General features: G+C 43.5%; 1 protein-coding gene across 1 annotated transcript in view; it reads right to left on the bottom strand.

The window, feature by feature from the left end:
* The window catches only part of LOC117365249 (cytochrome P450 2G1-like), a 46,956-nt gene that overhangs the window by 4,491 nt on the left and 26,066 nt on the right, over nt 1-16,399 (bottom strand). The window contains exons 6-7 of the mRNA XM_033955433.1: nt 7,216-7,357; nt 774-961 (exon numbers count right to left, since the gene is read on the bottom strand). Coding sequence (XP_033811324.1) covers nt 774-961; nt 7,216-7,357 — 330 coding nt within the window. The remainder of the gene's footprint in view (nt 1-773; nt 962-7,215; nt 7,358-16,399) is intronic.

Raw genomic sequence — 16,399 nt, 5'->3', positions numbered from 1 at the left:
GGCACAGGTACCCATCCTCCTTTCCCCCCTGCTCCTTTCCCACTGCCCTCCCCACACTGTCACATGTGCACGCTGCTTCCCTTCCCTTCCCCCCCACTCAATACCTCATATTCATATATAAATTTATACCCATAGGACCCCTGAGGAAGTCATTACTTTCAAAGCATGGACCGTGTTGGGTCCTCTTAATTCTTTTAAAAGTTGTGGATGATTTTCACTGTTCAAATGTGGATTATACTTTTTGATAAAATAAAGTCTGCATCAGCAATATCAGACTCCACAGTTTTTTTGTGCTGGACTTCCGTTTTCCTGTGGATTTAAGGGGTCAACTCCTTGGTTGATTCTAAACATGTCCAAAACACACCCCTTTGCTATTTGGACAAACTACAGTATAGGACATCCAAGTTCTGCCTTTTGAAAATTGCAGTTTGGACATGTTTGGCAGATGGCTGTTTCTTTGGCCATTTTGAGACATCTATATGCTTTGAAAATGAGGCCCCTAGGCTCTTATTTTAGAAGCTCTTTTTATGATTTGCACATGGAAATTCTGGCATTTAAATGTACACCCCAAATAAACATAGAAAACCACATTTTAGAAAGCCTGGATTTACACATCAGTCTATTTTCAGATATTGTCCTGTCAGACACTTAAGATCTCAAAGTCAATATCTACTCAGTGCATTTTGTTGAGAGACAGTATTTCTTACCATGTCAATGGGTGGCCATCCATAGTCCATATTGCAATACAAATGGAGTCACTGGGGAAACCTTACCTTAGGAATCTGGTAGCCCCTGAAAGGGGTATCTTTATTTACAGTGCGTGCCGCTCCCATTGGAAAGATATCACCGAACCTCTGGATCTCATGTATGACGGCATTGGTGTATGGCATACTGCTCCTGTCCTCTATGGATGGATTGCGGTTTCGTCCAATCACAAGGTCAATCTCCTCATGCAGCTTTGCTGTTAAGAAATTAGAAGGGTTTGAAAAATAGAAGGTATCAACTTTCCTGCTTAATTTTCTCAATTGTCAGAGAAGAAATTGAAGTGCTTCTCATCCGAGGTCTAAAAATATTGGAATATATGTTCTCTTAGTCTTCCATGGCTGCCATCATGATTATTGCAGTTGTCTAGGTTTTGCTGTGTCTGGATAGGTAGAACCAAAGTTTTTCTTCAGGATGTGCAGGGAGGTTTGCAGTTTGCCTTTCTATAGTGTGGGTCCTTAAACCTGATTGGCTGAGGCTTGAAGCAGGAAAGTCTGTTAGTCATGAATTTGAATTTTGGCAGGAGAGTCCATTGCTCACAAACTTGAATTTTAAAGATGTTCTCCCCATAAAGCTAGGTTAGGGCATGTTCGCTTAGGCTTCTGCAGCTGGTGTCATGATTGCTGTAGTTGTCTGGGTCTTGCCACATCTGGGTGGATCGAACCAACATTTCAGCCATCATGCTGTGGTTTTCTTCATGTGTGCTGGGAGATCTGCAGTTTGTCTTTATATAGTGTGGATTCTCAAACCTGATTGGCCAGACAACTGCAACAATCATGATGCCAGCCGTGGAAGCCTAAGAGAACATATAATCCAGCTTTATGGAAGAGCATTTCTTAAAATTCATATTTGTGACCAATGGACTCTCCTGTCCCAGCCAATCAGGCTCGAGGACTCACACCATATAAAGATAAACAGCATACCTCCCAGTATACCCTGAAGAAAGCAAAGGCATGATGGCCAAAATGCCAGTTCGACCAACCCAGATGTGGCAAGACCTAAACAACTGAAACAGTCTTATTGGAGTAAATTTTATTCCTTGAGTCCAATTTTAATTTATAATATGCCTTCCAGAGCACACAAGTTATGTATAGCATAAAGGATATTTATTTATTTATTCAATTTCCTATACTGTTCTTCCAAGGGAACTCAGAACGGTTTACATGAATTTATTCAGGTACTCAAGCATTTTTCCCTATCTGTCCTAACATAAGAACATAAGAAATGCCTCTGCTGGGTCAGACCCGAGGTCCATCGTGCCCAGCAGTCCGCTCACGCGGCGGCCCAACAGGTCCAGGACCTGTGCAGTAATCTTCTATCTATACCCCTCTATCCCCATTTCCAGTAGGAATTTGTCCAATCCTTTCTTGAACCCCAGTACCGTACTCTGCCTTATAACGTCCTCTGGAAGCGCATTCCAGGTGTCCACCACACGTTGGGTAAAGAAGAACTTCCTAGCATTTGTTTTGAATCTGTCCCCTTTCAACTTTTCCGAATGCCCTCTTGTTCTCTTATTTTTCGAAAGTTCAAAGAATCTGTCCCTCTCTACTCTCTCTATGCCCTTCATGATCTTGTAAGTCTCTATCATATCCCCTCTAAGTCTCCTCTTCTCCAGGGAAAAGAGACCCAGCTTCTCCAATCTCTCAGAATATGACAAGTTTTCCATACCTATTATCAGACGTGTTGCTCTCCTTTGAACCCTCTCGACTAACGCCATATCCTTCTTAAGATACGGCGACCAATATTGGACGAGCTCATAATAGAAACATGATGGCAATTAAAAGGCCAAATGGCCCATCCAGTCTGCCCATCCGCAGTAACATTATCTCTTTCTCTCTCCGAGACATCCCAAGTGCCTATCCCAGGCCCTCTTGAATTCAGACATAGTCTCTGTCTCCACCACCTCTTCTGGGAGACTGTTTCACGCATCTACCACCCTTTCTGTAAAAATGCATTTCCTTAGATTACTCCTGAGCCTATCAGGAGTAATCTAAGGAAATACTTTTTTTACAGAAAGGGTTTAATGTTCCTATACCAACATTTGCAGGATTAATCATAATACCAAAAGACTGTAATAACAGGCAAAGACCACAATGTCTATCAATGTTGCCTATTTTCTTTACCTAATACAGAGTTCTACCAAATCTCTGCTTTTGACCTTCATGACCCCATTCAATAAAGATCCTCTGCTTGGATCAGGACTTGTCAAATTTAACTGCCGGTTTTGCATCTACCAGAAGGTCATTCCATGTATATAATACGTCACCTTTAGTGTGAAATTTCTTTTTCTTCTTCAGCAAGGTAGAATTTTGGTTTTGCCACCCTTTGGCATTATTGGTAGAAACATAGAAAGATGACGGCAGATAAGGGCTACAGCCCATCAAGTCTGCCCATACCATTGACCCACCCTTTTAAGTCTATTGGCCCCCTTAACTCTACTGACCTGCTCTATTAAGTCTATATCCTAGCGACCCTATTCATTGGTATGACCCTCGCAGTGATCCCACATAGGTATCCCATTTATTCTTGAAGTCTGGGATACTGCGGGCCTCGATCACCTGTACTGGAAGCTTGTTCCAATGCTCTATCACTCGTTCCGTGAAGAAGTACTTCCTGACGTCTCCACGAAACTTCCCTCCCCTGAGTTTGAGCGGATGTCCTCTTGTGTTCGAGGGTCCTTTGAGAAGAAAGATATCATCTTCCACCTCGACCCGTCCTGTGATGTACTTAAATGTCTCAATCATGTCTCCCCTCTCCCTACGCTCCTCGAGAGTATAGAGCTGCAATTTGTTCAGTCTTTCTTCGTACAAGTCTCTCGTACGAAGAAAGACTGAACAAATTGCAGCTCTATACTCTCGAGGAGCGTAGGGAGACATTTTATAAATAGGGGCTTGCAGTTATATGTGAACATTGACTTTCCACAGTCTCGTTTTTTTGGTTGTGCGTATAAGTGCCAATCTAATTGGCAGATATGCACTATGAGCTATTCTATGACATGATGCATAAGTACAATGGTATGAAACTGCAAGAAGTGCATGAGTAGAAAATGGACAGGCCATGGGCATGCACCAAGTGACTTGGTATTTATAGACTACTTTCAGTTGTCCACATTGGATGTGTACTTAAGCATGCCCATTTACATCAGCTATTGACCTGATGTAAGTAATCGCACCCAGTGGTGTAGCGAGGGTAGGAGGCACCTGAGGCAGTGGCACCCCCCCCCCCCCCAGTGCTCTCCTCTCGGTCTTCCACGCCACCCCCCATGCCCTCCTCACCACACTTGTGCCCTCCCTTCCCACTCCATACCTCCTAAAATCTTTGCCTTCATGAGTGTGAGCAGCTTCTCCAGCCTGATACTTGCGCTAGCTTTCCCTCTGATGCCACTTTTTGGTCCCTTGACCTGGAAGTGATTTCAGACAAAGCCAGGCTAGCATGAGCAGCAGGCTAGAAGTAGTTGCTCAAGCTGGTGAAGATTTTAAATAGGTACTGGGGGGCATGGAAGGGAGGTTGCGAGCATAGCATGGGGGGCGGATAGGTGCCAGCGCCAACCCAATTCTTGTCTCCCTCAATAAGCTTTTGATCTAATTCCCCTCCTCTCACTGAATCTATAATCCAATTCCCAACCTACTCATTGTGGATCCTCCTCTTCTGTTGTTTTCCTCTAATCCTTGTCCTTCTGTCATCTCCAAGGAACTCAGGGCTCTAATTCCACTGTTATAAGAATATTGTAACTATGGTGACCGAGTCATCTCTCTGGTCATGTGCTTATAGGCCATCTCACCTGCATGGAATCCTATGCATGGTTACTACAGTATATGGCTCCAGAAAAAGAAGGACGGATAGAGAAATTGCTTTCAAAGGAAGTAAAACTCGAATGTCTCAAATTCAGTGTTCCCTCTAAGCTGAGCGCATGAGCGATTGCTCACTATTTTCAATGGCATCGCTCATACGTTGTCTCCTGTCGCTCACTTGAGGGCGGGCGGAGGTGAGAGGAAGCGGTGACAGGCCTTAGGGGTATTTTAAAGTTGAAAGATGCAGCGGCGGTTCCTGTCAAGATCCCCGACTGCATCGGACTTCCGATGCAGGTGGGGATTCGTGAGAGGAGCCGCTGCCATGTCTTCAGTGGTGTACCAAGGGGGGGGGGCAGTCCGCCCCGGCTGTGCACCCCTCCTAAGGCTGCAGTCAGAGAGGAAGTTCGGGCCAGCCAATCGCTGCCTGGCTGGACGGAACTTCCTCTCCGATGGCAGAATTGATGTCGGGGGAAGCAGAGAGAGCTTGGGGCAGCCACGGCGGTGGCTTTGGGGCCTGTTTCCCCCGATGGTTGCGGCGGTGGCTTTGGGGCCTGTTTCCCCCGATGGTGGCAGCAGTAGCTTTGTGGAGGGTAGGGAGAAAGAAATGGGGCAACCAGGGAGACAGAAGGGAAACAGAAAAAAGAAAGGGCGCATCAAGAGAGAAAAAAGAAAGAAAGGGCAGGGAGAGAGGAAGAAAAAGTTAGGGGAGAGAATGAGGTCTGGAGGAGAGAAAACATACAGGCTGAAAGAAGGGAAGAAAGATTGGATGCACAGTCAGAAGATGAAAGTGCAACCAGAGACTCATGAAATCACCAGACAAGGTAGGAAAAATGATTTTATTTTAATTTTAGTGATCAAAATGTGTCTGAATTTATATATGTTGTCTATATTTTGCACTATGGCCCCCTTTTACTAAACCGCAATAGTGTTTTTTAGCGCAGGGAGCCTATGAGCGTCGAGAGCAGCTCTGGGCATTTAGCGCAGTTCCCTGCGCTAAAAACTGCTATTGTGGTTTAATAAAAAGGAAGGGGGGTATATTTATCTATTTTTGTATGGTTGTTACTGAGGTGACAATGCATAGAGTCATCTGCCTTGACCTCTTTGAAAAAAACCCAGAATAGGAATGATAATTAACATTTTCTCAGCGTATAGTGTGCTTTGTGTTTTTTAATTTTATTGTTGGTAGATCATTTTAACTTGGTCATTTTAAAGTAGCTCACAAGCCCAAAAAGTTTGGGCACCCCTGAGCTAGAGCGTTGAAGCTGTGTATTTCTATTTTATCCCTCCTTTTACAAAACTGTGGAGCGATTTTTAGCGCCAGCCGTGGTGGTAGCAGCTCTGATGCTCAGAATTCTATGAGCGTCAGGGCTGTTACCACCGTGGCTAAAATCCACACTACAGTTTTGTAAAAGGGGGAAGGGTTAGTTTGTGATTACATATTCCATACTAGGCGAAGGTGTTTTCTTTGTTCTGTGTGTTCGAAAGACATGGTTTTCTGTTAGGATTGACGGTGTAGGATTGATCTGTGCTGGTCTGGCTTGTTTAGTTTTACAATGAGTGTATTGATGTACTGCTCACTGCAATATGTAAGATGCTGCCTTTTCCTAGGTACTCATGTGTGACGTGTGGCTTGTTACTAAAAATCATGTTTTTCGTACAGATGGGGGGGGGGGGGTGCCAAAAAATGATGGGCCCCGGGTGTTACATATGCTAGGTACGCCACTGTATATAAAGATACCAGAAAGCTGGCGAAGCAAAAACTTTAAGTAAATTGTTATTCTTCTAAGTTTTAAGTATTTAACCCTCCCACAATCTCACGGGCACTCGTTTCAAGTTTATTGAGATTTAGATTTAAACGCAATATCAAATATTTTCAATGCGTATAGCAAAAATAAATTTTGGGAAATAAATAAAACCATTTGAACAATAAACATACAAACATATCCATAGATGATTAAAAATATTATTATTATTATTATTATTATTATTATTCTTTATTCTTATATACCGCCATACCCAGTGAGTTCTAGGCGGTTTACATCAATTAGCAAATGATCTGCATTGAGTAGCAGATTTACAACAAAATTAGAGGTAGGTTTACAAAATTAGAAGCAGATTTACAGCATTGAATAGCAGATTTACAACAAAATTGGAAGGAAAAATACATAAGGAGTACAAGGATAAACTACATTTGTTTAAAAATGCATCCTCCGCGCCTGCTCATAAATTTGTGGAGTATGTAACTTGTCGGTCATGCATATTTTTTTTTGCACACACCTCATCAATCCTTAGAGGGAACATTGGAATACGTCCTCCTTTTCGTGGAGCCATATGGTAATCCTAATCCTATGGGAAAAGGGAACCACTGCGTTGCCTATGAACTAAGTTCATTGTCACCTAATGATAGCATCACTTGAACTTGAGCCTTTGGACTATAGGGGGTAGTAGGAGGGAAATATCAAAGGACTTGGGCATAGATGTAAGTAGAGGTTCATGGTGTGGGTGAGAAGGAACAACGGCAGGAAGAAAAGAGAGGGAGAATTGCTGTAAGTTGCTTAAAGCACAGAATTAGTGGGCCTGTGCATAAATCTAGGTCTATCCTTCTGGATTGTTTTCAGAATTATAGTTAAAGTTGCTGTTAAAGGAGAGAGAGGGATATTACCTTCTATTTCTGGGTATTTCATAAGTAGAAGTAATCCATATGCTATAGTGTTGCTAATTGTCTCAGTTCCTGCAATGTATATATCCAACACTGACAAAACCAGATTCTCCATGACAAAGCAAGGGTCTTTATCTTCTTTTTCCTGCAAAAATAAAGGACAAAAGAGTGATGGCTTCAGTAATGATAACAAGTTCCTAACAGAGAGTGAGAACAATGCCACTAGAGGGATGAAGACTCATATTTGAGATTATTTTATTATTTCTTCACTCCTTTCTTATTCTCTTTCCCTTTCTGGTTAACTTTTCTCTCTTTTCATACCATCTCTTAGTCCTTATACAACTTGTTTTTTCTTGCTCTTTCTCTCTCAAGCTGGGGTCTCCCCCCCACCTCCCACTGGTGTCTCCCACTATCTTCTTCCTTCTCTTCTTATTGCCCTCCCTCATCATGGTTTCCGGTCCTGCTTTCTCTCCCAGTCTCTGCCCTTTCCCCTCATCCATCTTTCACTCTATTCCACATCCATCTCACTATTCCCCTCACCTTTATCTCAATGTCTGCCAATCGCATCTCATCTCATCTTTTTGCCTTTATCTCTACCTTCTCCTCCCCTTCTCTTTATCCCAATCTTCCACCCTTGCTCTTTTTTCATTCTTACCCTCCCACCTTTGCCTCATCTCATTTCTCCCATTTCCATCTCAGACTTGATATGACTTAGATATTTTGAATACAATGAGGGCCATTTTCGAAAAGGACATCTAAGTCTGACTTGGATGTACCTGTACACCTCTAAACATCTAAATTTGGAAGCACAGAAATTTCTTGTGTCTTTTGCTTTTTTTAAAAAAAAAAATTCTCACAGCTCACCAACTGTCTCAAGTTAGAGCAGACCCCACATGGCACTCTAAACTGTAGTCAGTGTCAGTATAGGGGAGTTGGGGGAAATGGTAGGGGGAGGGACTTGACCCTTTCGAATATGGCATCCCCGAGGTCAGTAGTACCCCCAAGAGGGTCACCCAAGCTCTATCCGGATAGCAAAAGGGACCAGAAAAATTCCCTAATCAGATCCAACAGGTCCAAAACAAATCTCAGCACAGACTACACAATCTTACCACTCCACCTGCTGAAGACTGAGAAAAGACTGAGTGTACGAGGGACTGCACAGCCCACTTATACTGTAGTCATAGGTTAGTGTCTCAGTCTCCACTTGCTGGCAGAGAAGTGTAAATCCATCTGTTTCTGTGCCGGTCTGGAGGGACGCTAAAGAATGTCCATTTTCAAATGTGATGTCCAAATTTTTTAATTTTTTTTTTGGAGGGGGGGAATTGCCTACTTGGACGTTTTGGTCTCCAAAACATCTAGACTGCCAGGACATCTAACTTTATTCACCATTTTTTATCACAAAAACCATGCTCCTTCTATAAGCATCCAGAAGCAAAGCTTGCCTTGATCAGACTGACACTAACTTCAAGATAGATATTCATAGAATTAGATAAGAAGCAGATAAGATATTGAAACATGTCACCACTGTTAACTGCTACCTTATCATCACTGTTAACTGCTACCTCTGACATCCACTGCTGGCAAAGATGGGTTACGGTATGGTAAAAGCAGTTAGTGTAGCAGTATTTTTAAGTCTTGAACAAATTCCTGGAGGAAAAGTCCATGAATCATTATTAATGTAGACTCAGGGAAAGCACAACTAATCTCTGAGGATAAATAACATGGAATCTGCTGCTTTTAGGTACTTATGACTTGGCCTAGTCAATATTGGAAACAGAATAATTTTTTGAAGCTCACAATCAATTCAAAATTCAGATGACTCAAGGAAGTCACATAGTTGTTGAAGTATTTGCAAAAAGAGGATCATGGATTGTTGTTTTATGCACTTTTGGCTTGTAGCTGCCCTTAAGGTTGAAAGATATCACTATCTGTACAAATCCAGAATGACCAAACTGCAGTTTTTAAAGACAAACTGCACAAGTCAATTCTCTGATGTTTTACCTGCATTCAACCCACAAGCCCTCATACCTTCACGATAGGAGCAAATATACCCATCCCCCCTTTTACAAAACCATATTAGGCTTTTTATCGCTAGCTGTGACAGTATTAGCACAGACGCTCATAGGAATTCTATGAGCATTGGAGCTAATACTGCCAGGGCCAGGGATAAAAAAGCTTAACACGGCTTCATAAAAGGTGGGAAAATTTGTGAAAGCAAGTGGGCAACATTTCTCCTAAGGACTATGCAAAGTCTAATCCTATTCTCAGAATTGAAATCTTCTGTCAGATCAACAGTCATTTGGTGTTTCTGCAAAATTTTCTTCTGTAACTGTCTAGCTGCTAACATCGAGATTGATATTCAGAAGAATTTATATGGTTAACTTGAAGGGTTTGGTGCAATTAATCAGCTCATCAGTATGGTCACTCTTAAGACATGGAGGGGCGTTTTTGAGAGGACGTCTAAGTCTGGGTTTGGACATTTGGGGACATTTTTCCCCAAATGTCCAAACCCAGACTTAGACGTCCTCTCGAAAATGCCCCTCCACGACTTAAGAGTGACCATACTGATGAGCTGATTAAAAGTGCAGTAGAGAAAATGACCATTTTTGAAACAGCAAAACATTTAACTTTTAGTTTCAAAAATGATCATTTCTAGTTGTGTTCGCCCTTGGTGCAGCTATCATTTTTTTACCATTTTGAAAAAAAAAAAAAATCCAAATGAAAAACGCAAACAAACAAGCCATTGGGACCTACAAGCAGCCAGGATTCTTAGCAAACTAATCACAGACATCTGAGCAGTGCAGAGGGGCACTCTAGGGGGTACTGCAGTGAACGTCAGTGAATGTCACATTAAAAGATCCTAGGCACACATCTCATGCTTATATTGTATGGTGAACCCTTCATAACTCACCTATACACCACAATAGCTTTTTTGCCTGAAGGTGTCATTTTATGTAGGAACAGTAGTTTTTTTGGGAAGGCTCACCATACAATATATGTAGATTATGGTGAGATGTGTACTTGGGACTTTTTAATGCGATGTTCACTGTAGTACCCCCTAGAGATGGGGACTCAGGACCATACCCCATTCTAAACTGCACCTACATGTGAGGTGACACCTGCAGGCATAAGGGCCACTATTGTGATGTACCGTTGGGTCCAGTATAAGGGGGTTATGGTGACATGTACCTGGGACCTTTTATGTGAAGTTCACTGCAGTGTCCCCTAAGGTGCCCCACTGCTCTGCTGGGACTTATTTATTTATATTAGTATTTATACAACACTTATAGCAGGGGTGTCAAACTCACAGGCCAGACTTAATATTTATTGAAAAAATATCTACAATTCAGGAAGTTTTTCCTTCTCAGCAAACTTTTAATAAAAAAAAGATAATCCAAATAATAATTACATTACATTAGTGATTTCTATTCCGCCATTATAATTGTACAACTCCAAAAGGAAACTGTAGACCTAATGTTTAAAAAACAATGATGTAAGGTATAACTAGCCCATGATTGATGTAAAATAGCTGAGCCAAACTTAAAATGGAAAAACTACAACAGGATTAAAACCAAAAAGGGACGAGATAAAATACCATGTGAATTAGCAACATATGTTTGAAAAAGCGTAAAAATATAATCATAATAAAAACCATTACGTGAAGCAAAGCAAACAAATAGGAAAACAGAAAAACACTAGCACCGGAAAAGAATGAGTACCAGAAAACAAAATGCCAAAATTAGAACGTGATCAAAAGACTATACAACATGGGATTAAAAAGAAGAAAAAATAATGAAAAAAATCAATACTTACCAAAAAAAACAATTGCAGAAGAGTCCAGTGCTACTATGACACAGTGTGAGACTGTGAAGAGAGCCGGAGAACGCCACGGGAACTTGTAAAAGCATCAAACGTGATGACGTGCCTAATGGGGACATGAGCCGATTGGGTCAAAATACTGTCTACCATTGGGCCAGCTCTAGTAGATATTTGGTATTTTCTCGCAAACCAGATTTGGCCTACGGGCCTGAGTTTGATACCCCTGGCTTATAGCCTAAGCAGTTTACATTCAGGTACTCAAGTATTTCTCCCTATCTGTCCCTGTTGGCTCACAATCTGACGTACCTGTGGCAATGAAGTATTAAGTGACTTGCCCAGGGATGTCTATGTGGCCATTCTAGTACAAATGCTGGTCCCTTCTACATCCCAATGTCTTGTTTAGTGTATTTTTCTATTGGGGTGTTTTTTTTGTTTTTTTTTTTTAATGGTTCAAAAAGATAGATGCAAAGGGCACAAACACATTACATTAGAGATTTCTATTCCGCCATTGCCTTGCGGTTCAAGGCGGTTTACAAAAGCATTACAAAAAACATATTACATGAAGAAGATGTCTGGTAATTTCTAGAGGAGATAAGGAGTAGATGAGGTTGCTTTGGGAAATGGGAAGGTATTGGGAAGTGGAAAGGAGCTAGCGGTATTAAGTCGTTTGCAGGAATTTCTTGAAGGTAGAGTCTTTATTTCTTTTCTGAATGTTTTGTAGTCCGGGGTCATAATTAGTAAATGTTGCAGTTTGGAATATGAGCATGTTTGGGACTGAATTTTTGTGTGTGTTCTGTAAAATGTCTAAACTCAGGTTTAGACATCATATCAAAAATGCCCCTCCAAGTGATTTACAGCTGAAAGAATGGCTACAAGATGTTAAGTTATGAAACCATTTACAGCGGTGCTAGAGGAAATCTGGCCTGGAGAAAGAGGAAAGAGTCTGTTTAGATAGATTTGAAAAAGGTTTGGACAAGTTCCCGGAGGAAAAGTCCATAATCTGCTATTGAGATAGATAGAAGGGAAGTCACCACTTGCCCTGGGATTGGTAGCATGGAATGTTGCTACTCTCTGGGGTTCAGAAATCTTGTTATTCTGAGATTCTGGAATGTTGTTACTATTTGGGTTTCTGCACGATATTTGTGACCTGGATTGGAAACAGGATACTGGGCTAGATGGACCATTGGTCTGACCCAGTATGGCTTTGACTCCAAAGATCTAATTTCCTTCATTTCTTCACTTGATTTCTTTGTGCCGCCTCCAGAAAAGACCCACCAAAAAGGCCACCAGGTAGATCTTGTCACTTTTTCCACCAAAGAACCAGCTAATCCTAAGATTTACTGGAACAAAGCAATATGGACCGACTCGCTATGGTCAGACCACCGTTTATGCAGTTTCAATTTCTACTGGCAAGTAAGACGCCCCCCACACAAACCCAAGGTGACAAAAAGACCTAAAAAAATGGTTGCTAGCACAGAACTATGACCTATCTTCTAGCCCAGACTCAGACTCCTTCTCGGCAGACTCCTGGGCCAACATGAGTACACAAATATTAAACAAAATGGCCCCACTAAACTAAGAAAAATAAGAAACAAGAATCTGGATGGCCGGTACGATACAGAGTTAGGAAATATGAAACGGGAGTTACAGAAACTCGAAAGACAATGGTTGAAATCAGGGGACAGTGTGGGGAGGTCAAATTGGAGACTAAAATTAAACGAATACAAAAAACTAATATTAAAGAAACGCTCTAACTTTTACACTCAAAAAATTGAATCGCCGAACACCAATAGTAGAAATCTCTTTGAATTAGTCAACAATCTCTATGACATACAGGCCTTATCCTGTCCTACCCTTGATTCCCCACCATCTGCAGATGATCTGGCTGAATTTTTCAACAACAAAATCATCAATTTGAGATCCAAACTAGCAGGCTCCTCAACCAACCTTTTGGACTACCCGCTTGCCCAACACAAAGATGACCCTAGGGTAGACATGGCCTGGAATAACTTCACTACACCATCCTGGCAGCAATTCTCCAAACATTACGCGAAATACGCCATTTCCTACTGTAGATTAGATTGCTGCCCCCAAACATTATGAAAGTCGCTCCTATCTCTTTCAAAGCCAAGCTATAAAACTGGCTCTCGTTTCTCTTACTAACCGGTACTTTCCCTGAGGATCTAGGCCAGATTTTGATCACCCCAATTGTAAAAAACCCTAGAGAATCTACCAAACTGACATCTAATTACAGACCAACTGCGAGCACTCCCCTATTCGTCAAGCTAATGGAAGGACTGGTCAACCAGGATCTAGTATTGCATCTGGACAAATTTAGCATACTGCATGACTATCAGTCTGGTTTTTGTTCCGGATTCAGCACTGAAACTGTCATGGCATCACTTCTAGACTTTCTCCATACCTTATTCAGCCAGGGTACAAGTGCTCTTATCCTGCAACTAGACCTAAGTAGTGCCTTCGATCTAGTTGACCATGCTATTCTGATTGCCTGTCTGGAATCAATTGGTCTTTCAGGTAACGTATTAAAATGGTTTCGGGGGTTTCTGAGCAAACGGTCATATCAAGTCTACAGTGACAATAAAATATCCTTTAGTTGGGTTAACTCTTGTGGAGTCCCGCAGGGCTCTCCCCTTTCCCCCACATTGTTCAACATCTACCTTGCCTCATTGGGGAACCTACTACATAGCTTAAAGGTTAAATTTTATATCTATGCTGACGATATTACCATTGTTATTCCCCTTACTTCTCTGACCTCCGAGATAAATGAAATTGAACAATGGATGACCGAATTCAAATTGAAGCTCAACACCGACAAAGCTAAATTTTTCCTGGCAAGCCCTAATGACAAAATCAAAGACTCCTTGATCTCCCTGAATGGTCAGGACTTCCCTATTGACCACTCCATTAAAATCCTGGGAGTCACCTTGGACCGCCACCTCACTCTAAATGCACACACAGACTTACTAGTTAAAAAATGTTTTTCGGTTCTATGGAAACTCAGAACCATCAGAAAATACTTTGATGCACCATCCTTCCGCTTACTGGTTCAATCATCCATCCTGAGCTTGCTCGATTATTGCAATATTATTTACTTGGGTTCCTTAAAAAAAAACATTCTAAGACTCAGAGTTATTCAAAATTCGGAGGTTCAACTGATCTTTAGGCTGAAAAATTGGGAACACATAAGCCCCTACTATCAAAGACTCCATTGGCTGCCCCTAGAGGCGCGAATCCTGTTTAAGTTCGCTTGTCTATGTTATAAATCAATATTTGGTCTGGCTCCCACTTACCTGGTTTCCCACTTCAATCTGGCAAATTATCTTAGGCCCACACGAAGAATTCATCTGTTCACCTATCCGACAATAAAAGCCTGCCACTACAAAAGATTCTTGGACAGAACTCTTGCCTTTCAGGCAAGCAAATGTAACGACTGGCTTAGTAATGTTTTCGCACACTCTTCATCCTACTTCAATTTTAGAAAACTATTAAAAACAAGTCTGTTCAATCGATTTGTTAACTAAGAATCTACTCACCACTTCTTATTCAATCCTGTAACTCTATGAACCTTTTAGCTTTCATATTCTTTACTAGCTGATGCCCCGGCGTTGTACGGGTATTTAATTATAGCAATAACACTGTAAATGGATTCAAATAAAGATACTTTATAGTGGTGAATGAAAGTATTTTTTTACAGCTTAATAAAAAGTACAATATTCAAATTATAAAGTGAAATATTTGACAAAATGAATACAATACAACTAACGCAAAACGTGATTATAAACAACAATTTTAGTTTCACCTCCTGGAGCAAGAACATATAAATTATTGGGTGAACCCACCCTTGAGCAAGCAAAATAGAGTTGTGGGCCGCGAGACCCTCAGAACATATCAACCCAGATAGTGAGGGATCTGCATACCAAGTTTAGTTCAAATCGGTCAAGCCGGTTTTGAATTACAGTGGTGCCTCACACAACGGACGCCTCGCACAGCGCACGCTGCGCACAACGAACTTTATGTCTTGATTCGTACAACGAACTTCGTTTCACACAACGAAGTCGCCCGAGCTGCATCCTTCCGCGCAGGCACTGCGCTTAACTGCCCTCTCTCCGCCTGGCTCCCTCTTGCCCCCCCGACTCCCCGACACGATCGGGGCAAAAAGGAGCCCAAGCCCTCTTGCCCCGCCGATTCCCCAACTCCCCGACAATATCGGGCCAGGAGGGAGCCCAAGTCCTCCTGGCCACGGCGACCCCCTAACCCCACCCTGCACTACATTACGGGCAGGAGGGATCCCAGGCCCTCCTGCCCTCGACGCAAACCCCCCCTCCCCCCAACGACCGCCCCCCCCAAGAACCTCCGACCGCCCCCCCAGCCGACCCGCGACCCCCCTGGCCCTTTCTGTAGTTGGCCGGACAGACGGGAGCCAAACCCGCCTGTCCGGCAGGCAGCCATCGACGGAATGAGGCCGGATTGGCCCATCCGTCCCAAAGCTCCGCCTACTGGTGGGGCCTAAGGCGCCTGGGCCAATCAGAATAGGCCCGGGAGCCTTAGGTCCCTCCTGGGGGCGGGGCCTGAGGCACATGGGCCCAACCCGACCATGTGCCTCAGGCCCTGCCCCCAGGAGGGACCTAAGGCTTCCGGGCCTATTCTGATTGGCCCAGGCGCCTTAGGCCCCACCAGTAGGCGGAGCTTTGGGACGGATGGGCCACTCCGGCCTCATTCCGTCGATGGCTGCCTGCCGGACAGGCGGGTTTGGCTCCCGTCTGTCCGGCCAACTACAGAAAGGTACGGGGAAGGGGGTAGGGGGTGTCGTGGGGGTCGGCCAGGGGGGTCGCGGGTCAGCTGGGGGGGCGGTCGGAGGTTCTTGGGGGGGCGGTCGTTGGGGGGAGGGGGGGTTTGCGTCGAGGGCAGGAGGGCCTGGGATCCCTCCTGCCCGTAATGTAGTGCAGGGTGGGGTTAGGGGGTCGCCGTGGCCAGGAGGACTTGGGCTCCCTCCTGGCCCGATATTGTCGGGGAGTTGGGGAATCGGCGGGGCAAGAGGGCTTGAGCTCCCTCTTGCCCCGATCGTGTCGGGGAGTCGGGGGGGCAAGAGGGCTTGAGCTCCCTCTTGCCCCGATCGTGTCGGGGAGTCGGGGGGGCAAGAGGGCTTGAGCTCCCTCTTGCCCCGATCGTGTCGGGGGTGCCAGGGACCACACGGAGTCACCCACCGTACCACCCGATTCGGGTAAGCGCAGGTATCGGTGGGTGGCTTATTTGCGGGGGGGTGCCTTATTTTACATTTTTTTCTAAAAAGGGGGGGCTGTCTTATTTGATGGCCCTGCCTTATCATCGGGGAAACACGGTAGAAAAA

Source organism: Geotrypetes seraphini, chromosome 8, assembly GCF_902459505.1.
Source record: "Geotrypetes seraphini chromosome 8, aGeoSer1.1, whole genome shotgun sequence".
Lineage (NCBI taxonomy): Eukaryota > Metazoa > Chordata > Amphibia > Gymnophiona > Dermophiidae > Geotrypetes > Geotrypetes seraphini.
This window is presented reverse-complemented; position numbering and strand designations above follow the sequence as displayed.